The 24,212-nt window shown below is 49.0% G+C and overlaps 1 protein-coding gene across 2 annotated transcripts in view; it reads right to left on the bottom strand.

Moving 5' to 3' along the window:
- The window catches only part of NKAIN4 (sodium/potassium transporting ATPase interacting 4), a 409,197-nt gene that overhangs the window by 9,642 nt on the left and 375,343 nt on the right, over nucleotides 1–24,212 (bottom strand). Inside the window, exon 6 of one of the 2 annotated variants that reach the window (XM_069650783.1) lies at nucleotides 5,568–5,652. The exons of the other annotated variant lie outside the window; for it this stretch is intronic. Within the exon in view, the coding sequence (XP_069506884.1) occupies nucleotides 5,568–5,652 (85 nt within the window). The remainder of the gene's footprint in view (nucleotides 1–5,567; nucleotides 5,653–24,212) is intronic. 2 annotated transcript variants of the gene reach the window in all.

The raw sequence follows: 24,212 nt of genomic DNA, 5'->3' as shown, positions 1-24,212 counted from the left end.
CGATTCAGGAAAGCGCACAGCCAAGCACAGGCCATCATGACTCCGTTCGACAAGGAACTATGGCAGCTAGTGAGTTGGGTCAAGGAATGAGGAAGCTCGCTTCCAGAGCTTTAGCGGGGAGCACCTGGAATCGATACAAGGCCAACTATGAGACACTTTTGTTGCACACCAAACATTTGGGGGGGGACAACATGGCCAAGAGGGTGGACTGTTTCGTGCTTTGGGCAAAAGGGATGGGAAAATCAAGATCCTGGCTGGCGGGACATCTTAGCGCAGTGGCATTTCATAGCCAGCTGGCGGGCCAGCAAGACCCAACTAAAGGTTTTCTGGTTAGAGCTGCATTAAAAGGGTGGAGCAGGGGCGGGATGGCCACGGCATCAACCTCTTCAACTCTAGTGAGGAAACCCATTGATTTTGAATTGCTACAGAAGGTCATGACGGCAACTACAAGGGTGTGTTACTCGGAATACGAAAGCATTATGTTCAAAGCATGCTTCGCTTTGGCCTTTTTTGGGGCCCTACGGATTAGTGAGTTAGTGGCTAAAGCTAAGAACGACCAGAGTCTCAGAGCCTTACTATGGGGTGACGTACGCCAGATTAGGGGGGGGATATCAGTAAACATCAGGATCTCAAAAACAGACCAAAAGGCCAAGGGTAGCGAACTGGTGTTGGCCAGATTGGGACAGGAGGTGTTTTGTCCGGTTGAGAGCACGACGGCATATTTCGCAATCAGGGGGGGTGAACCGGGTTATTTGTTCCGACACAAGGACCGAACCCCACTCACCCAGTTTCAATTCAGGCGAGTCTTAGAGGGGGCCCTGGCAAGTTCGGGTGTGGACCCGGGGCAATATTCAACTCACTCATTCCGCATAGGGGCAGCGACAACAGCGAGCAGGGAAAGGCTGGGGGAGGACATGGTCAAAAGGATAGGGAGATGGACATCTGACAAATTCAAATTATATGTGCGCTAACGGAGTAGACGCGTTGGCATCCAGGGGCACGGGGGGGGGGCGGGGCAGCATATGGGACAAGGGGGCACGAATAGGTCACGCAAGCTAATACAACCAATCATGTCTCCACAGAAGCCAACAGGGTATGGGTCGTGGGCCACTCCTTCGTGGCCCGGGCAGCGGCCAGAGCACGGATGGCGTTCCGGGACGGGAACTTGGGCCTACGGAACACACAGATTAGTTGGATCACCAAAGGGGGTTTGAAAGGCACGTCCGTATGGGCGACATTGGAACAGGCGGCGCAGCAACACCCTTCGCCCGACATTATCTTGTTACATATAGGGGGAAATGATTTGGTGGCTAAGGGCAGGAAGGATTTGTCAGAACTTTTAAGAAACTTGCTAAACAGAATAGGGAGGACTTTCAGGGGGTGCGAGGTGATGTGGTCCGAGATAATCACAAGACAGGAGTGGAGGGGTGCGTTACGCCATGGGGCCATAGAGGAAGCAAGGAGGAAAACGAATAATCGGATGGGGAGTTTCCTAAAAAGCAGGGGGATGGTATGGATTCGGCATCCCCTCATCACTATAAAAGTACCCGGGTACTTCGAGGGGGACAGGACCCACCTGTCCGAAGTGGGCACCGCCATGATGTCCTTAGAATGGAGGACAGCACTTAAGAACGCGGGATGTGTGTGAGGGGGCGCGGATCAGGAAGGGGGGGGGGAGTCGGAGTTTATCACCCGCAATACCACAGAACCAAGAAAGGGAGTGCCCTGTGCAAGTAAGCTGGGGGGGGGGAACTCTCCGCCGCCGGCTGCCAGCAGAGAGTCTTGGAGGAATCACAGGCCAATCCCCGAACAAAGCACTGACAGACCTATAGGGGAATGATCAGCCAAGAGTTTAGATGTACGGCGCCCCAAGAGCAATAGGCTTGGGGGAGGCCCTGGGTAAAAGGGGAGGGATGTAGGGGACTTGGGAGCCAATTCCAAGACCAAAATTGTGGGGGGGGAGGGAACGAACAACAAACTCAAAGAGGGCAGCAAGAGAAGCTGGTTGGGGGGGGAACAAGAGGAGAATACGGGGGGTTATGCTACGGGGACAAAAATTACAGCAAGGGGAAGTCTTCACGAAGGGGGGGGGCATGAGGGGGGGAGCTTGAGGAGGGATTCAAGCAAGGGAAGAATATCGGGGGGGGGGGAAGGGAGCCCAGACAGGGAGGGCCAGAAAGCACAGGAAAGAGGGGGCCTGGCGGGGCGCAGCAAAGGGTGGACCGGGGGAATCGGGGAGCCAGTTGGGAAAGGAAGGAAGAAGGAGGGACAGGGTATTCGGAAGAGATATGACACCGGCAGGGGGGGGCACCGGGTAAGGCTGCACCGGTTGGGGCCTTGGGAGAGAGGGAACAGGGAAGTTCTCGGGGGCTCGAGAAGACGGAAGGGAGACCTGGGGGTTGCATAGCTTAGATAGGACTGGGATTCCAGTACCAGCAGCAACTGGGGGATATAGGAGGGACAGAGTAGAGTTTGGAGAAGTAAAGGTTAGGTGGACGTCGCAAAGTGACGACCAACTAGGCAGGCAGAAAGTTGTGGCCGGCATCGGCCCGGACTACGGATATGTAATATGTGTAATGTTGGGGCACTTGTGGTGGTGCCGGTATAGGAACCTGAACATTAGCGAGGCACCGCGTGGCTGCCGGTTTTAGCTAGACCCCGACCAGGACACAGGGGAAGTGTGCGGGGGGGTCTGGTATTCCCAACTAAAGACCTAGAGAAAAGGGGGCCTAGGGAAACTCGGGGCGGAAATCAAATCACAAACGGCCGGGGTAGAGCGAGGTGGATAGCCAGGGCCGGGCTCAATCTGAGGCGTCCACCGGATGAGGACGATGAGGGAGGGGGGGGAGGGCAAGGAATCCCTAGGTAGCCGCACATTGAGTAGTATATCAGTGACGGTGAATTACGGATCGCCTGTAAGATAACTCCAAGACTTTATGCAAATAAAGCTGCTGAGGCATTCTAATCTTCCAATCTTAAACAAAGTGTCTGTGTCATTATTTGCTTCAACTTGTGATGTATGACTTATGCCGGGAGGTAGGGGGGGAGACGGAGGGGGTCACGAGGGGTCTGGATAAAGTGGGGGGGTGGGACAAGGCACTGGGGTGCCCACGCTATGTGGGTTCTGGGAGGTTGGCAGTTCGAGCCCATCCTCCGATGGTAACGTTCTTAAACTATTATGATGTCCATTTAGTTTATAATTGTTATACATTTTTTTAAAAATACGTCTGGAGCAACTATATTTCTGCAAAACTGGGACGGTGTTTTTAAATAAAAAACTCTCTGGACAGGGAACAGAGGGCTCAAGTCCAGACAAAACCGGGACGTCTGGTCACCCTAACTGGTTTGTGTGTGTGAATGCTGTCTGTGAACTGGCACAGAGGCTGGGCAGTTTGGTCATGAGGCCTCCACAACTCCCGGTGCTCTGGGCCTGTCATTTCAGAGCCAACGTGTACGGGAAGTGCCCACCAAGCGCACCGGAAGTCGCCCCACTTCAAGGGCAGGGCCTGGCTGCTTCTTTAAAGTATGCATGCACTTGTTTGAGCCCAGAAACGTGTCGGGCGGAGAGTCCGGTTTCATTCTCACCACAGCCTCAGCCAATGCAGCTCTTGAGACGTCACGGTTCTGGGCCTTGTTACTCCCCCCCTTCTCGTACCCGTACCCCCACTAATGCAATGTATCTGCATGAATCCGTCCATTGTTTGCCCCAATTAATGATTCTGCCCCAGATTTTTGCAAATTGGGAGAAATGGAAAGCTGCGTATGTTAACGAGGGCTGCGAAGCTGGGTTGCTAGGTGATTCGAGGGGCAATGGGCCTTGGGATCGGGCCTAAAGAAAGAATGAAAGGCTTTCTCAAACTCCCCACCTCCACCGCCCTGCCCAGGAGGGTTTGTGTATCACAGCAGAGGCATAGCAAGTCATAAATAACTGATTGGGGGCGGGCGGAGGGGGGGGGGGCGGCTTTTTGGTGCGGCGATAGTGCAAATGCCTTAATTAACGATAAAAGGCCTGATTTACAAACATGTTTTCAATGGGACTTTCTCGTGTTAAAACATTTTTGTAAATCAGCCTCCCCCTCTCCCTCAAAAGACTCATGCAACTGGGAGTATGAGCAGAGCTACGTGAGGCTTTGGGACCTCTATTTATCAGGGTAGGATTTTGGGCAGTGCAGTTTTAGAAAATGGGCGCCAGAGAGTAACAGACAAATCGAGAGACCGATTAACAGACATAGCGAGAAAAAGACAGACATGGGAGAGACGAGTGAGGGAGAGAAAACGAGAGTCAGAGAGGGAGAAAGAGTGACAAAAAGCACGAGAAAGACAGACCGAGAAATAGATAGAAAGGCAGACTCAGACAGACAGAGTGAAAATGAGCGAGAGAGAAAGAGAGGGGGACAGCGGACAGCGAGAGAGAAAGAGAAAGATTGCACGGGAAAATGCATATAACATGGGCATGACGGGGACAGGGACAACATGAGACCAACGGATGGAAAGAACCTATCAGAGAAAGAGAAAGAAAGTAAAGCACCCGGATTGGGCCTCCATGAGAGGGTGAGCGTGATGAAGGGCAATGCTGCGAGTGAGAACAAAGAAAGGGGACAGCTAGGGAGCTATGCAGAAGTAGGAGGAGAAGAATAAGCAGCAATAGAGGGGGCGGCATATATATTGAGAGCAGATGAGGACCGACAGGATCATTGAATCTCTGCCTGCTGTAAGAACTTAAGCAAGTGCCATTCCCAACAGCACAGTACGCCCGCTGGAACACTCACCACCTCTACCGTGGAGTCTTCCACTGAACAGCACAGGTCTTGTACATAAATACAGCACACCTTTTCTGAAAAACCCTTATTAATCACCTCGACGACCCTTTTTTGGAATATTTATCTAGTGAAAGGCCTTGGCCCGACCCCTCAAAGGTTAGATATGGGTTGCCATGGGGATCCCACAGTGCACAGTTTGCAACTGACAGGTAGTCGCCATTGCCCCTTTTCTGAAGTCTCGTCTAGCATGTAGTCAGGGACGGCATCAGGGCCTTTCAACCTTTTCAAATGAAAGGGGCCTCGCGCTCCTGGGGAGCCCCAGCAACTGCCCACATGTTGCAGTCAGCAACGTCAATTCCTAAGGGATCTACAGAAGTGTTATCTCCTCATTGCCTTCTAACACTGGTTCCTCCACATCAGCCAATTGCTGACAAAGAAGGGTTTATAGCTCTTCAGTGGGTATATAGTCTTTAAGACCCCTGCTGGTTAGCCGTCTTGTGATAATTGGCGGCTATTAACCTTATCTTTGCCGCCATTGTAATGTATACACTGCAGGGGGGGCCTTAGACTGTTTTTGATCTTGCCGGGTGGCCCCCAACCATCATGTTGAAACAGGCCCCCACACATCTCCAGACATGCCTGGGTGTAGTCAAATACCACAGTCCATTGCTCTGCAACTCACACCGCCTATGGGCACTACCACAGGCAATACCGCTCAGTGCCATGCACCACACACGCTCAGCTGGCCCTGTGAGCTGCAATCAACCCACACAACCTCGCACTGCCCCCATGTGTTTGGATACTTACAGGTACGTCTGCTTGAACAGCAGGTTGTTGTGTTTTTCATTGACATGGTACATGGGAAATGGATCAAATCCACCAATGAAATCAACTGAAAGAAATCAACAACCAAAGAAAATAAAGAACAAACAAAAAGGCATGGAATGGGGGCGTGGAATGGATGGGGGTCAAATTGAGGCATGCAAAACAACACAGAAGTGACTTCAAAGTATAACAAAAAGACATGCAAAACAAATGTTTCCCAAACATTTTGACGCCCCAGTAGGGAACTAGACTGGCCCAGCCTCTTAGGTGGTCCCACCTTTACCCACTGCCATCACACCACAAGAGACAAAGGCATAGGACAGGGCTTCTTTGGGAAGGATTTTTAAACTGCTCCGTTGTTCTCCTGTTCGAAAGAAAATAGTGCTGCCAGAGACAAAACTACAAAGTGACCCCTGGCATAAAGTGATTGGGCTCTAGGGGACACTGCTCCGCCGGTGTCCGTCTACCGCTCAATCAATGTCCTACAAGTCAATATGACCACATCCCTCTGCGTCATCCAAGTACTTACTCCTGGAAGCTTGGTGTTAGCTTCTACTCGATTGGCGCTGGTGTTATGAGAATAAGGTTTTGTCCCCACTCCGCTGAGTAACTAGGTAGAATCCACAAAATTCATTGTTTAGCATTTATTATTTATTGGCTTTTGCCTGATAAATTGCTCAACTGCCCTCTGTACAGTTAAATGTCAAGGTGTGTTAACACTGTTGTTCATGTGCTGCCGACACGTGTTTCGACCGTAAAGGTCTTTATCAAGGCTGGTTAGCGAAGACAGATCTCTAAGTGACTGACCAAAGATGTCCTTGGGTGTTTGGGGAGCAGAGGTTTTGTTTGTTTGTTTGTTTTAGGCCAGGGCTCCTTGTAGTCATCACAGGTTGGTGCCTGTAGTCTGGTGTACGCAGTGTACACTTCCTGGTGGCGATCTACCTTCCGACCAGACCCTTTCCCAAAAAGTCATTTTTAGTTTTGGCAGTTAGGTGGCCACTTATAAACCAAAACTATTGCATGTGTGTACACCTAGGAGGGAGATGGCATATGAGAAGGGACACAAAGCTTGAAGAAACAAGAAAACAATAAATAGGTGTCGTTTGCCCATTTACCCACCCATTGAATGTCCATGGCCATCCTAATCCCTATGGTCATTCCCACCCACTTCCTGCCCCTCCACAACCAAAACACATAATTCTGAGATCCCTTTGAGCTAACTTTTTTAAGCCTTAACATCAAACTTTTCCCTTGAAGTGCCTGCCAGCATTATTTCAAAGCAGTCTTCAGAGAGTTAATGGCTTAATTGGAGCTGTAAACACCACTGGTGTAATAGAAATGTCTTAAGCAAACCTTCCTTTAGCCCAGGGGTGCACAACTGATTTTGACAGAGGGCCGAAAGTACCTTACATGAGGGCTATAGTGGGCCGAAAAGTAAAAGTGGGCGGGGCGGTAGGCGGGACATGTCAGGAGGCTTTTTCAACCCCCAATTTGTATTAAACACCGAAAAGTAAAAGTGGGCGGGGCGGTAGGCGGGACATGTCAGGAGGCTTTTTCAACCCCCAATTTGTATTAAACACATGGAAAAAGATATGTTTTTGAGGGGTAACGATTTTTATTGCATTTCAAACTTACATTTTGTACTACACATTTTCCATTGCTATCATTTATTTCGATTTAGTTATTGTATATCGTCTGTTTAATTAAATTATATATATTTTATTGACCCTTGATTGGACATTCCGTTATTTTGGACTGCTATAGTTTGCTGTTTGGGTTACCCAAGAGGAGTATGGCCTTCGTTGAGTCAGGTTTCCTCAAAAAAGCAAAGGATGTACATCTCCTAACTGTGCCTGTTTTAGCTTTATTATTGAGTTCACTCTTGGAGTGCAACACTATGCCCCATGGCTCCCATCCACAACCAAACACTATGCCCCATGGTCCCCTCACCCCCAACCAAACACTATGCCCCATGGCTCCCATCCCCAACCAAACACTATGCCCCCTGTCCCTCACCCCCCAAGCAAACACTATGCCCCCGTCCCTCACCCCCAACCAAACACTATGCCCCATGGCCCCCTCACCCCCAACCAAACACTATGCCCCATGGCCCCCTCACCCCCAACCAAACACTATGCCCCATGGCTCCCACCTCCAACCAAACACTATGCCCCCTGTCCCTCATCCCCCAAGCAAACACTATGCCCCCTGTCTCTCACCGCCAACCAAACATTATGCCCCATGGCCCCCACCCCCAACCAAACACTATGCCCCCTGTCCCTCACCGCCAACCAAACACTATGCCCCATGGCTCCCAACCCCAAACAAACACTATGCCCCATGGCCCCCTCACCCCCAAACACTATGCCCCATGGCTCCCAACCCCAAACAAACACTATGCCCCGTGGCCCCCTCACCCCCAACCAAACACTATGCCCCATGGCCCCCTCGCCCCCAACCAAACACTATACCCCATGGCCCCCGCCCCCAACCAAACACTATGCCCCCTGTCCCTCACCCCCCAAGCAAACACTATGCCCCCTGTCCCTCACCCCCCAAGCAAACACTATGCCCCCTGTCCCTCACCCCCCAAGCAAACACTATGCCCCCTGTCCCTCACCCCCAACCAAACACTATGCCCCATTGCCCTCTCACCCCCAACCAAACACTATGCCCCATGGCCCCCACCCCCAACCAAACACTATGCCCCATGGCCCCCTCACCCCCAACCAAACACTATGCCCCATGGCCCCCTCACCCCAACCAAACACTATGCCCCCTGTCCCTCACCGCCAACCAAACACTATGCCCCATGGCCCCCTCACCCCCAACCAAACACTATGCCCCATGGCCCCCTCACCCCCAACCAAACACTATGCCCCATGGCCCCCTCACCCCCAACCAAACACTATGCCCCAAACACACTCAAGCATGCACCCATACAGACCTGAACCCCCCACCCCCAAATCAACACACACACAAACATGCACCCATACAGACCCGAACCCCCCACCCCCAACTCAGCACACACACACACTCAAGCATGCACCCATACAGACCTGAACCCCCACCCCCCAAATCAACACACACACAAACATGCACCCATACAGACCCGAACCCCCCACCCCCCAAATCAACACACACACAAACATGCACCCATACAGACCCGAACCCCCCACCCCCAACTCAGCACACACACAAACATGCACCCATACAGACCCCAACCCCCAACTCAGCACACACACACTCAAGCATGCACCCATACAGACCCAAACCCCCCACCCCCCCAACTCAGCACACACACAAACATGCACCCATACAGACCCGAACCCCCCACCCCCAACTCAGCACACACACACACACTCAAGCATGCACCCATACAGACCTGAACCCCCCACCCCCCAAATCAACACACACTCAAGCATGCACCCATACAGACCCGAACCCCCCACCCCCCCAACTCAGCACACACACAAACATGCACCCATACAGACCCGAACCCCCACCCCCCAACTCAGCACACACACAAACATGCACCCATACAGACCCGAACCCCCCACCCCCCCAACTCCAAACCCCCACCCCCAACTCAGCACACACACACTCAAGCATGCACCCATACAGACCCGAACCCCCCAACTCAGCACACACACACACAAACATGCACCCATACAGACCCGAACCCCCCACCCCCCAACTCAGCACACAAAAAACATTCAAATCAAAACATTCATACACATCCGACACCCCCCGACCCCGCATCTCAACATACACACAAAATACATTCAAATACAAACATTCACACCCCCCCACATCTCAACATACACTCAAAATACATTCAAACACAAACATTCATACACATCCGACACCCCCCCTCACCCCCGCATCTCAACATATACACAAAATACATTCAAACACAAACATTCATACACATCCGACACCCCCCCCGCACCCCCGCATCTCAACATACACTCAAAATACATTCAAACACAAACATTCATACACATCCGACACACCCCCTCACCCCCGCATCTCAACATACACACAAAATACATTCAAACACAAACATTCATACACATCCGACACACCCCTTCACCCCCGCATCTCAACATATACACAAAATACATTCAAACACAAACATTCATACACATCCGACACACCCCCCCACCCCCGCATCTCAACATATACACAAAATACATTCAAACACAAACATTCATACACATCCGACACACCCCCTCACCCCCGCATCTCAACATATACACAAAATACATTCAAACACAAACATTCATACACATCCGACACACACCCCCACCCCCGCATCTCAACATACACACAAAATACATTCAAACACAAACATTCATACACATCCGACACACCCCCTCACCCCCGCATCTCAACATACACACAAAATACATTCAAACACAAACATTCATACACATCCGACACACCCCGACCCCCGCATCTCAACATACACTCAAAATACATTCAAACACAAACATTCATACACATCCGACACACCCCCCCACCCCCGCATCACAACATATACACAAAATACATTCAAACACAAACATTCATACACATCCGACACACCCCCCCGCCCCCGCATCTCAACATATACACAAAATACATTCAAACACAAACATTCATACACATCCGACACACCCCCCCACCCCCGCATCTCAACATACACTCAAAATACATTCAAACACAAACATTCATACACACAAACATAAAGCAAAACAAACCCGACACACAAACACAAACAGACCACTTACCGGAGACGTGCTGGAAGGCAGGCAGGTAAGCTGGAAGTCGCTTGAATCGCACTACGGCTGGCGTGGTCCAAGGCTGAAATGCCTTCCGGCATCAAGCCTTATGGGCCACGCCAGCCGTAGTGCTGGCCCTCCATTGGTGCAGCACACACGCATTACGTGGCTCGTAGGAGCGACGTGATGCGTGTGTGCTGAGCCAATGAGGGCCAGTGTTTTCACCGGCCCGGAAGACAACAAAGACTTTCCTAATGGAGGGCGGCCGCGGGCCGCCCTCCATTAGGAAAGTCTTTGTGCCTCGCGGGCCGGTCAAAAGGGCATGGCGGGCCGCAACTGGCCCGCGGGCCGTATGTTGTGCACCCATGCTTTAGCCACTTGATTTATAAGCAGCACGCATGTCCTTCACGGAAGCCCTGTTAAAAACAAGTATTCGCAAAGCCAACAGTTCTGGCTTGTCTACAGGCATATATAGTAATTTCCCCGGTACTGCTATTATATGCCCAGGTACTCGCACCATTTTGCAGCTGCCACCATTATTAGACAGTTAGTACCATTACAGCAGGGCCTGGCAAATGCATTTTCCATGCCTACATAATAGCCCAAACTATTGGTGATGCTAATTATTGCTTTTCTTGATGATCACCTCCCCTTCTATCCGGAGTATACAGCACTAGACCAGCCCCAGAATCCTCCTGTTTTGCTTTCTGTCCTTCCAGGCAGTAAACCCTGGGAGGCATGCTGGCCTGGGCTCGCCTCCATGTTCCTGTAGTTATGACTTTGCTGCTGGCTGGGCTTTGTTGGCCTAGAAAGCTGCTTGTTTTCCCTCCACCAGTTTGGATCTGCCTTGCTCCAAGAAATCACACCCTCCTTCCACCTCCTTAAAGCCAAGGTTGCCTGTAAAGAGGTGAAACAAGGATCCTCAGCTCAGGAAAAGCTCATTGCTGCATCTGCTCTCACCTAATACCCACCTGGGTTCACAGCTGGCTGGCTCTGCACCACATCTGTTCGTTTGCTGCCCAGATCTAGGTTTACACACCACTATGGCTTCATGTATGGATTTTTTGTGTACAATGACACTGGTTAGTATAATGAATGGTGCTATGAAGAAGATCAGTGTTGGCAGCAGGCACTACATATTAGTAGTGCATTATATGCAGTTAGTGCATGTTTAGCATGGCACAGTGGGCTTCTGTGCCACGGGGAGAGGACAAGTAGGAGCTGGAATCCCTTCCTGGTTTAGAAGCTCGGTCCTACCTTTTTTCTGCTGGTGGTTTTTTTGGACTACAGGCACCAATCAGGTAGCAAGTTCCATACCCACCGACTCACCCAGTCATGCCTGGTGGTGAATGGGATGGTTGGAATTTCATTCTTACATTCCTAAACAGAACTTGCGAGTTTGTGGTTTAGGGTTGCCCCTGGCAAGTGTATTTGCCTCGGTTGCGCCCTTTTGTAATTTCTTCGACAAACACCAAGACATTTATGGTGGGATTATGAAGTCTGTGGAAATACATCCTTCTGCCTGAAACGTGTGGCACCAGGGCGGCGCTGTGACATGTGTGACTTACCTGAAAAGGCGTGTTCTTTATTTTCGTTGGAAAGTCCCACTCCTGGCTCTGCAGGTCTGGGGGTCCGGCTGCGCCCCCTTTGGGATTTTTGGATATGGCGCCTGGGCTCCTGCCATGCAGCAGAATGCCCTTGCTCTAGGTCTGCTGGAGGGTTGCTTTTGCATCTCTGCCCTCTCCTCTAGTCTGTTCCCTGCTCTCTGAAGTTGGGTCCTGCTGGCTTTTTCTGTTTTTACCTCCTAGGGAGGACGGTTTCTCACGGGTATTGTTTCTAGGGCTGCTTTCTACTTCTCCCCTGGCTTGCGGTGTTGGCTGATGGCCCCTCTTAGCTGATCTCTCTCTGTTAAGGATCCCCCTGGGGAGACCCTTCCTCGTTACAGTACTCCCTGATGGTGATCTGACCCCAGTTCCATTGACATGGGCAGGAGGATTCTGGGACTGATCAGGTGCTTTATACCCTGGATAGCCAGGAGAAGGAAGGGTTTTGTCACAAGGCTTATCACATTCAGGCGTGTCTACTGTGACACGAAAGGGCAGGGCTAGGAGTAATAAAGAGTACTGGTAAGTAATCAGGGCCTTATGTCACTGCTGGACTACTGCTGGTCTCATCCTCCTCCTCTGTAATGACCGGATTCAACACTTGGAGTCACTGCTGCACCGATGGCTTTTCGGTCAGTGCTTTCCTTGTTTGGGCACTGGGTGTCGCTGTTGCAGCAAAGTTTGCTCCCCCCAGAATCTTGCCCAACGCCGTGCCGTGCCTTGACTGTTCGCCAAGTGAACTATGGCCAGCTTTATAATAAAGCCGGTGGATACATCAAAGGTATAATGGTCGGAAAGGAATAATTGCTGATAACCAAGGGCATTACCAGGACCAACCGAAGGTGCGCAGGTGCTCGTCTTTGTCAGTAACGTGGGCTTGAGGGCGTGGCTTCCAAGGAGCGATACTCACCAGAGGCGCCACAGGAATCTTCCCAGGCTAGTTAGTGGTCTTCAGTCTGCTCAAGGCTCACAGCAGGAACTGCAGAAGAGACTCTGGCATGCAGCCACAGCTGCGCAGCCACCGGCAACCCGGAAGCAAGCTGCATGCACAGTCACACTGCAGAGCGCGAGTGTCAAGGATGGCGGCGGGCAGTGTCAATGAGCCCATTTGCATGCAGGGTGTGAGCAGGGTAGAGACGCGTACTCTAGCGCCAGTTCACGTGAGGCCTGGGCCTCACTATGAGGTTGGCAGATGCATCCTCGGGTGCATGCAGTAATCACGGCTGCTGCTGGATCTGCCCGATTATAAGCATAGCGCCGTGCTACCACGTGCTGGCAACATGGAGATTTCCCAAAATATCACCGCTGTTATTTCGAAAACTTTGCATGCAGTATGTAAATCAAATGTTTTTTTTTCTTTTTTTCGATCTCAATGCCTGTGTTGAGAATGGAAATGAATTGCAAAGAGTATCGGGCAACTCCCCTACGGTACGATTTAAGATAATGCAGGGGCGGGTCAAACGCATGTTGTTTTCCACTTTCAACGGCTTTCATGGAGGGGGGAAGTTTAGGTACAGCTGCTCTGGACATTCCGTAAGCTTGGATTTCATGTGTAGTACCTTCGTATGTTTCTCTGACATCCGAGCAATCTTTTTTATTAGTATGTTACTCACAGGTGTGAAATGGACCTGCAATATGCCAGCCACCACACACTAGGCCCCAGGTCTCAAAATCCTGGCCTATTGTAAATCGATTACCGTCAAATGATCGAAAAAAATGCCCTACTGAGAAATGACCGACTTTTTCTGTATCACATTTTCTTTTTAATAATGGGGGAGACCCATCCGACCACCCACTCCCCCTACCGTATTTATTTATTTATTTACATTTATTTGCAGCACACATAACCCGTAGGTATCTAGGCACTAGTTTCATTGGGGAAGGGTAGGTTAATTATAACACCCTCGTTATTTTTTTTAACCTATTCCCTTCCCCCACCCCCATCTATTTTTAATAAAAAGAAGCACAAATCCCTAACTAATTCGACCAAATAAATGAGGTAATTTCTCATGAGGTATTTGCGTATTCGATCCTTCCTGCAGATACCATTGTAAATTGGTCATGCTATGTCATGTGACTGGGATTTATACTGTGCACTGCTGTTACATGCATGGCCCCAGGCGCTCTGGTGGGTGTGAAAGAAGGGGGGGGGCTGGTTAGGCCTGTGGGGAGGGAGAACATGCAAGATAGCTTTGCTGGTATCTGGATGCCTCATTGAAGCTGTGAACTTGCACCCTGATTTAACAGGAGGCAGGGTTTGTATTGATCTGATTTGTGTTGTCATTTCCTTCTACTTTGCATGTGGTCTCTCTCATGCCACCTGGCTACAGCGGCAGACTTGAACCCATGATCACTTTCACGGAGTACGTGCATTGGAACTAATCAAGGCCCATTCGCGGATCTTTCGTTCACCCGCCCACCCGCTGCTGGCCAGAATGTAGCATCTCACTCTTTTCATTCACTGTGATCTGCCGGCCTTACACGATACAGGCCCTCCGAAGGGCTGCACACCGCGTTTCCTCTTGCAAACACGCCATATCTGCCAAACGATCCTCTTCCTGGCTTTTTTCACACATATTTTTCAGACCCCCACAAATTGCAATGACAAATTGACGTGAGGGAAGAGCACTGTCCTACTTCTCTTAAGACTGCATAACAATCTTGCATTGTTCATCGGGCTTCTCCTTTGTAGGGGGTGGGGGGCATAGGCCACTCTGCAGACAATCATCAGAGCTGTTATAACACAACAGGGCCGAATGCTACATTAGTACCCGGTGCAGGTTTTTTTCAGTGAAACAAATGCACCGATTGGTGCATTTGCGAGCCTTACCTCACGGTAAACCTGCACATGTCACTGCGCGCCCTGGCGTCGTCTTCGTTCTTTTTTTTTCTATCAGGTCCCCATGTAAAGGGAGAAGGGCCCACACGTAGTCCCTTCTCCCTGTGCCATGGTGACCATTTTTTCTGTCTACTTTTTTTTGTCAATCTAAGTGAATGCCGCCATGGCGGGCATTTTCTTTGTTTACTGTGGCCGCCGCAAAAAGAAAAAAGGGACTACGTATTTCCGCCCCTCCGTAGCCTTAATTTTTTTCTCCAGCTGCGAAGCGCAATGCGTCTCGCCGGGGGGAAAAAATGAGTACCCTCGTTTTATGGGCTGGGTTACTAATGGCAATATGCCCCTCGACTGCAGGCCATTATTGCATAGTTAATGCCCCCAGGGCCTTCGTTAAGTATTGGCCCCAGGGGAATTATCTTATGTGGTAATGGCCCGCAGTCTCACGGCATATTGGCAAAGTATAAAGTCCCATATACTTCAAGAAAGTATTTAAGAGATCCTTCTTATTAAAATAAGACTATCCCTAGTCCGAGTAGGAGCACGCCATTCCTCTCCCTACACTGGCTTCAGACTGTGCCCCAGATGACATTCTGAAAAACGGATACAGCAAGGTTCTTGCTGGAGTACTAATTGACCGTTCTTTAGGCTCGTGTACTTTTATGATTCCACACAAATCATGGCCTTTCCATCTTCTTGCCTGCTCGCCATTACTCTTCACCCCAAGGTTCGGCCTCTCAGTGGGTTTTGCAGGATCCAAACACTCAGTTCATTTGAGTGCTCTTCACCTTAGAGCTAAGAGCGTATACCATGTCAAGTACACCCCTGGTTTCATTGTTACACACCCATAGGTCATTATCCTTAAAGCTAAGAGCGTATACCATGTCACGTACACCCCTGGTTTCATTGTTACACACCCATAGGTCATTTATCCTTAGAGCTAAGAGCGTATACCATGTCAAGTACACCCCTGGTTTCATTGTTACACACCCATAGGTCATTATCCTTAGAGCTAAGAGCGTATACCATGTCACGTACACTCCTGGTTTCATTGTTACACACCCATAGGTCATTATCCTTAGAGCTAAGAGCGTATACCATGTCAAGTACACTCCTGGTTTCATTGTTACACACCCATAGGTCATTATCCTTAGAGCTAAGAGCGTATACCATGTCACGTACACTCCTGGTTTCATTGTTACACACCCATAGGTCATTATCCTTAGAGCTAAGAGCTTATACCATGTCAAGTACACTCCTGGTTTCATTGTTACACACCCATAGGTCATTATCCTTAAAGCTAAGAGCGTATACCATGTCACGTACACTCCTGGTTTCATTGTTACACACCCATAGGTCATTTTCCTCTGCTCTTCCTATACATATTTGCTAGGCCTTCTAATCCTGACCACTGCACACTTTGCTCCCCAGAAGGTCTAGTATTCCCCAGGGGGCTGACACATGTTGGGATAAAGGCACACATGCTATAGTTCCCCATATTGTAGAAAGAGGATGAAACCATACTTTAAAATGCATTGTTTTCCAACTTCCACTGGTTTGTGTTGTCGGTTTATGTGTTTGAAATCGCTGTGGTGGCCATCACATGTGGTTTTTAAATCTGCTAAGGCTGTTACCATATATTCCTAGGCATAATGTGGTGGTCATTAATGGAGAAGTATGAAATGACTACACACTGCCAATAATTGTAAATCAAGGGGGTGGCGGGGTGTGTTGTGTGCACACTAAAAGTGTGATGTTTACCATGACTAAGTGGGTATCATAGTTTGTTTTGTACATACAGGCAGAGCAATTAGGTGGACGTTTAAATGCCATCTGTTTTTACAGCTCCCATCACCCTCACAGGGAGGCCCCTAGAGATGGCCGACCCTGACCTGCAATAACGGTGTTGTCACTAGAAGCATCCAATGCACAAGGCCAGGTTTGAGTATCTGCTGTAAAAGGCCACACTATGAACTTGACCAGAACCTACACATAGCAGCTGCAATACAGTTTGCCTTTGCATTTGATTTTCAGGTACATTGCACGTGTAATCCGTTCTGTTCTCCAGAGCTTGGTTTTCATGACCTGGAAGTACTTTTTGCTTTTGAAACGCTGATTTACTTTGAAATCAGGACGTTGTTTTTCCTTGCAGGTCACCGGTCAGACCCCATCTCTGAGTATATAGAAGGCATAGTGTTGTGCCGCCATATTGTGACACGGTGTGACAGAAATTCATATTTGTTCTCTTTCTTCCTTGGGGACCTTGGTGTTGCTGTGAACCTGCCCCGCTAACCCAAGAGAGTGCTGTTCACTCCTATTGGATTATCCAGGGTTTGAATATTCCCCGTGGGCCATTTACCCCCAGTGAGAGATCCCCCCAACTGAAGCAGATGAGAATGTGAGGTCACTGTTAGTTCCTTGACCAACAATCAGGGTTCCTTGCAATTAACTGTGTGATCTTGGCTGCTTGCCTTTCTTCAGTCCATGGTGCACCGGTTCTGCGAACTAAAGGAACCTTGCACCACTCGGGTCTGTCCATGGTGTACCAACTCTATATCTCAGGGATACTGGCACTGTTGCTGTGCACCTTATACCTGATCCATGCATTAATTAAAAAGGAGTATTGTACACTACTATTGCGCATGCTCTGGTTGCTATATGCATCTAAGAAACAGGCACTGCTGTTCTCCTGTTGTGCGTATTCCTTATGTGTGATGGGAGCTTGCACTGTTGCTGACTTTAGCTGGCACAGGGATTTGCGACCTTTGGCGCTCCTGATGCTTTGGACTGCAACAACCATGAGCCGTAGCCACCATACTCTATGGTGAGCGATTATGGGGTTCCTAGTCCTAAACATCTGCGGAGCCGCGGGTTGAAGACCCCTGCTGCAGTGTATCTGCTGTGTGTAGAGAGATGGGAGCCGGGCCGGCCTTAGCGGCAGCAGCGCCCTGGGGGAATTGGCGCCCTCCCCTCCCTGTGCGCCCCTAGTCAACAGGGGGAGGGGCGGGACAGAGCGGGCCAGGAGCACCACATTTTCTTCTAACTCCCTGCTCCAGTGCCTGGCAGGGAGTTAATCACAGGAATAGGGTGCTCGTGCTAATGCCTGAGCGCTCTATTCCAGTGCAAACTGCCTCGCTCCTGCGTGAGAGCGTGGAAGTAATCATCTGAATAGGGTGCTGCCTATTGTTATTAAATGCGCCCTGCGCCGCAGGCGCATGTAATAATAAAAGCGTGCCTGCTACGCCTTCTCCCATTACACCAGCTCGGGGGAGCCCTTGAAAAGACTCCCCTGAGCTGGTGTGGTAGGGGGCTAATGGTTCCCTGGGGGGCATGGTGCTGCGCGCGGTCACCCAGCCCGCCCTGCCCTGCCCTAAGGCCGGTCCTGGGTGGGGGTCCTTTGTTGGTGTTGCGTGCACCGATTCTGTGCTGCGTGAGGCAAGTGAACTGCTGCTCTGTCTGTTAACACCTGCATTGCTACTGTTTGCACGCTGTGTGGGTGAAAGCGGGTGACAAGCTTGTGTGTTTTTGGAGTTTACTCTTCCTGTCAGAGGCGCCACCAAGGGGCATCCAAGGGGGGGCCACGGCCACCCTTATAAAAACACTGCCCACCCCCCACTGGCTCACCTGCCTTTTAGAGTCAATGAACACAACTTCGCCTGTGCCGGTTTGTGGCCACTCCTATGAAAAATGTCTGGCCGTGCCACTGTTTCCTGTATGTGTGGTGGGAGGGAGGACTGCTACCTTTGTTGTACTTGGTGTGTAAGTGCCAGGGAAGCTTGCTGTGCTGCTGCCTGTGCTGTACCCGTTCTGTGTGATGTGTGCCAGCACAGGCCTGATATGCCCCGATCCGGCAAAACGTGTTTCCCTCAGATCAGGATAGACCTATTTCCACCCCTTGAACTGTGCGGTCCGACTGCTTTGGCCAGTGCCGACAGGACCAGGGATGAGACACTTGCCTACAAGACCACCGTACGTGGAATCCCTTTTCAGGATTGTGGTCTCTGTGGGGAAATATATACATTTAGAAAGTGCCCACCCAGCCCTACAGATAAGCAGTGTATCGGCCACTTTTACTCCCATAAAATAGGTCTACACTCCCAAAAAATAAAAATAGGTAGTAAAAGCACTCCCAACAAAAATAAAGAAAAAGGCAGATTGGACCTTTTGCCCCGGCTTTCAGCTCCAGTGATATGTTTAGAACAGTAGTATAAGCAGTGTCAGAGAAAGGAACTACTATTATCACTGCCTGATACACAGAAGTAAACATTGTATCTTTTAATGTGCACGAATAATGTGCACGAATAACCAGGTACAAAGATATTATTAATATTACAACATTTCGTTTCCAGTGAAACATTTTTGTACTCGCTACAAAATACTCCCATCGGGAATTGGAGTGACTTTTTCACTCTCTTGAAAATCATTTTACTCCCAACTTTACTCCCAACTTCAGAAAATAGGTAGTATTTTCCTCCCACATCAAAACCACATCTGGAGCACTGTATCTGCCTCTTATACTTTGACAGCCACATTATAGGAAACGCCCCCCTCTTGGGTTATTTTGCAGGTGTTTATGAGGGACGAGTAGAGTACGCCCCCCCCCGGCCTTCCCCCATCGCAGGTGGATGCCACAGTAGAATTGTAATTTTCCTTTGTGTGATGTCATCTTGCAGCGCCATTGCCAGTGCGCCACCTGCCGGCGTGTGAAATGAGCTTATATTGCTGCTATCTTGATAAACGGTCCAGTGCCGTTAACGCGCGCATTCCGTGCACCTGATTTGATTGGAAAACCTATGGAAAAAAAAATGAACACCTCTCATGCCACTGCTTCCCCTTATTTCTGTTCTTGCAGCACCGCCAGTGCTGTCATGTCTGGGGTGTGAGGAATGGTGGGACTGGAGGTGGAGGAGTTTGGAGGTGGTTCTCTACTAAAATGTAAATGCTTTTCTGCATGATACCCGAACATGCTTCGCCCTGACAATTATAGCGTGCTGCAAATGAAAGGCGCGTTTAAACACACCGCAAATGGAATAGCAAATGGAGGCCAGCGCCAATTAGTGCCCGTCACTGGAGGCGGGCCTGCTGCGAGCATGCAATATTGATGGCTTGTCACAGGGAATTGCTGTGCCAGGCGTCAACATCGGCAGGCGAGGGCTGTGGGGGAGGGAGTGTGGGCGGAGGCGAGACCTGGGAAGCCAGGCCTTGGAAGAGAAAAGAAAGGCACCGAGCTGGCGAGGCGTCACCACAAGACGTCCATGAAAGGCCATGTCGCCCACATGGCAGGTCGCCACTAAAAGGCCACTAGACACGTGTATGGCTACCCCAGGAACATAGTTGTCTACATGATCCATTCCAATCTGCTGATGCTTATCCAGTCCTGTTTTTTTCTCTGCATTCTGGGGCTTGTAGACTTGGGTCTGCAATTTGAAAAGCAGAACTATGAGCCCCACAATCCATCATGGCTGCCTACCTAGAGATCATGTTCTTTCTTCCTCCCCGAATCCCGCTTCTCCGCACTCGCTCCTCCGTTATATGGCTCTCCCTGGCATCCTGTTCCCTTCTGACGACTACAGGAGGCTTTGTCCGCTCCACGCCCCCTGCACAGTCTCTGCATCACTGATGCCGAGCTCCTCATTAATGACCAGTCACTATGCTTGGGTCATTACTATGGCTGCAGGCCTTTACCAGCCAGTATGGCCCACTTTGGTGGTCATTATTGGAGTAATAATGGTTGTCCTAGAGGCAGAAAAAAGCCTAGTTCAGAAATGTAAGATTTTGGTCACAGCCTGTATATAAAAAGAAAGTGGGCTAAGCCTGGACTGCTCACGAAAACCAAAGGAGGGGAATAACCAGGATATGAATGCTAGAATTTTTGTCAAAAGAGATGCTAGAATTGTAATGCATGTTCACTATGTGTTTGGCCATTGTTACACATGGTCGGTCCACTGCAAGCTACTATATGTCTGCCACGGGCTCAGCACTCAACACTCAGAAGCATAGGATATGGCTTGGTATAACAAACAACATATTAAATATAAAGTGTGGCGTAGCAACATCACAAACTACCCTTTGGCAATTGACGGATGGGGTTTTGCAACTGATCCCAAGAAGGCACACTTGTTCCAGACCTTGGAGTCAGCAGGTTCTGGTATTTCTAATCACTTCAAAGATGTTTCAGAAAGAGGGTCGGCCCTGCATTAAATGGCAGCACAGCCTACAACATACATAGACAGCATGAAATACAAGCGCATGCCCAGTATATGTTGCATGTATTGATCTCTCTCTGGCTTTCGACATGGTTGATAGATCGCTCCTTTGGAAAAAGCAAGCTGCTTGAGGGCTACTGGGAGGCCACTCAAATCTCGTCCGCTAATTGCACACAGATTCGGTGTTACGAGTAAGATTAAACCTGCAAGAATCTCACAGATATAGTTGCTACATTCAGAGAATTGAGGCGAGAGCATGTGCTGGCCTCTTGCCTCTTTAATCTTTACGTCTCAGATATGGGTGATTTTCTTGAAAGGGTACCGTTCACACCTCCCCGTTTAGACTTTCTTAAAATCTGTTGGCTAGCGTATGCAAAAGATGTCACACTCTTGGATGAAACTCAATTGGGACTGTAACGTTTGATTGATGCTTCTCATCAATATAGATTGGAACGCGCTCTACAAGAGAATTCTACTTAATCGAAAGTCATTTGATTCTCTAACACTAAAAGAGGTTATTGCGATACCTGGAAAACTAAGTTAGAGATTGGCAATAACCTGAAATAGCTAGGCTTTCCCATTTCAGCAAAACCGAATAGAAATCTAATTGCACAAATGCTCCGCAGTAAATCAAAGCGGGAAAGTTCACAGATAAAATTAATCAATATGAAAATTGGCAGGCTCTCTGTGATACCTTTGATTACATTTTACAAAAGTCTTACCATCTTTAACATATGGATTAGCTACTTCCCATCAAGTTAACAAAATAGATTTAAGTATCATCGAGGTCATGGTATGGCAAAATGTCCCAATTGTGACAAAATGTGTCCCCACTGCATTTACGCTATGAACCACATCTGACATCCCCAAATGCCTGGTGTTTATGGACATTATTACAACTTTAGAGGCATTTTCTTGATCTGCCAGAAAATGTGCTATTTATAGATTTGTAATTTGCCAGCCAGCACGGTAAAACCAGGATGATTACCAGTTATGTGGAGAAATGCCTAAAAATGCTACAGCATATAGATATGACTGCAGACAATCTTTTACAAAACCCTGCACAGGTAAAGAGATCTCTCGTGTGATGGGATGGCGCATAACATGTGAATTCTCTAAGCTCTTCACATTCTTGGTTAGTATATCTCAGGAACATGAGAAACTGGGAGAGGCTGCACCGTATCTGGATGGAGAAATTCCCAAATGCACTATGGAGATCACACTTCCGGAAATTCAGATCAAATGTACTACCAACAGGAGAATTATTAGGTATTGGAGATACAATGGATCGGATCCCAAGGTTTGTAAGCATGTAAAGGAAATTGAAGCCTTAAAAACGCCTGCTGCTGAAATGCCAAACTTGCAGATTTTGCAGATAATTGAGATCATCTGGTAACAGGTAACTTTAGGTATGGACTGCCCTTGGGGAAACAAATTCCACTTACAGTAGCTGCTATTAGATTTTTGGAAAGACTTAATTTGCTAAATATAGTTACTTTATGTTAACATGTCTTTTTACATGTTACTCTGAATGCAATGCAACTTTTGATTGTTTTATCGTTTTAATTTGACTTCCCAAATGTTATTTTAATTTTAAATTGATTTTATAATAGTTGTTGCTTTGTATATTTGTGTAAGGTTTACGTGAAACCATCACACAATGAAGAAATCACTTACTGAGGGTACAATCTGCTGGATAAGATGCAAAGAATGGGTTCCCAGAGATGGTGAAGAGATTGAAAAAGCACCTCATTTTACTAGGCAGTGGTACTGTGGAGAGACATATTTTTAAACCAGGTGAGAAAGGGCAACATAATCCAAAGGGAACTGTGCTGCTTCTCTCAGAATCATGACTACCTACTGTGAGTTTGAGGAGGAAACAGTTGAAATGAGCAGAGATCAAACCGAGGTCCATTGCTATAATACACACGTGATGAAAAGACTGTTTACACACAGGAATCACAGCTTGAAAGAGACCATGAGAATAATGCGAGATTTTAGAAACCGAACATTCAGCTAAGTGGATCCGTCACATGGAGATGCTCAGCAAAGAAATTAACCTGCAGTCTACTCCACTTAACAGGTAAAGGTAATCCAGGTCATATTAAACCGGGTGTGCCAGGAAAGGTTGGAGGGAGTGGCCACAGATGTCGTTCTTTGGTGCATGTGGCAACCAAGAAGAGTTTGCATGCATGAGATAAAGAATGCCTGAGGTGTCACAGGAAAAGGCATGCTAAGAGGGCATGTCATGAAAGGAGAACCGCCACAGTGCACAGCATGGCACAACACGGCGATGAGTTGGAAGAGAGTTCGAAGCGGGTCGTTCTTTCCATCATCAAAAATAGTATCCCTACTGAAAAGTGCATATAGAAGAAAAGAAAGTACGCTGCTTGGGAGATGCGAAGGTGGACATTATCTGTCAGCCCTGAAAAGTGTGGTAAATCTGTTCGCAAGGTGCAAGGCCCCAGGATCCTATAACAGAGAGGAAATTGATCTGATTAGTTTATATTCAAGAGGCATAACGTTGGGTGCATGTGTGAAGTAAAGGGGACAGCATTCTTTGGTGAAGACGGCAAAACTATTTTGGTACCAACGAGGGTCCATTGTTTCAGGAGCAGGTTTCCGAGGATGCCAGAAGTTGATACAGCAATAGGCATTCTACAGAAGCATAAGAAGATGTTTGCACTGAGTTTAGGATATCCTAAAGGGTTCTGCCACGGAATCAAGTCAGGAGAAGGGGGGACCAGTGGGAGGATGAACAATCGTTTCCGCCCACGGTGGTTTTGGGTGCTGCACAGGCCAGCGAGCTGGCCTGCGCATAGTGTGCCATTTGCCGGGATACATATGGGGGTAGGGAAGGTTTGGGAGCAAGTAACGATTGTAGACCGCATTTGACCCCACCCTCCCGCTGCTTTTTTTAAATTCTGGAGGGCCTAGTTTTGTTTTGGTTCCCCACTTTTTAGCTTTTCGGGTCTGAGAGGGGTGAGGGGTGGTCTATTAGAGGGGGATAGTGGTTTTGTGTGACAGGCTGAGGCAGTAGAAAGGGACAATGTTACGTTAGGGTGATATTGTTGATGATGTGGCAGGTCAGCCTGGCTGCAGGTCACAGAGGAGGTTGGAGGAAGATTAGTGTTGAGGGGAGCATGGTGGCGGTAATGGGGTAATGGTGTTGCCGGGGACATGGCCCTTTGGAGGAGGGTTGGGGGAAGCACAATGGG

Source organism: Ambystoma mexicanum, chromosome 3p (genome assembly GCF_040938575.1).
Source record: "Ambystoma mexicanum isolate Mex_15411 chromosome 3p, UKY_AmexF1_1, whole genome shotgun sequence".
NCBI classification, from domain to species: Eukaryota; Metazoa; Chordata; class Amphibia; order Caudata; family Ambystomatidae; genus Ambystoma; species Ambystoma mexicanum.
The sequence above is the reverse complement of the archived record's forward strand: the minus strand, read 5'-3'. Positions and strand labels throughout refer to the sequence as shown.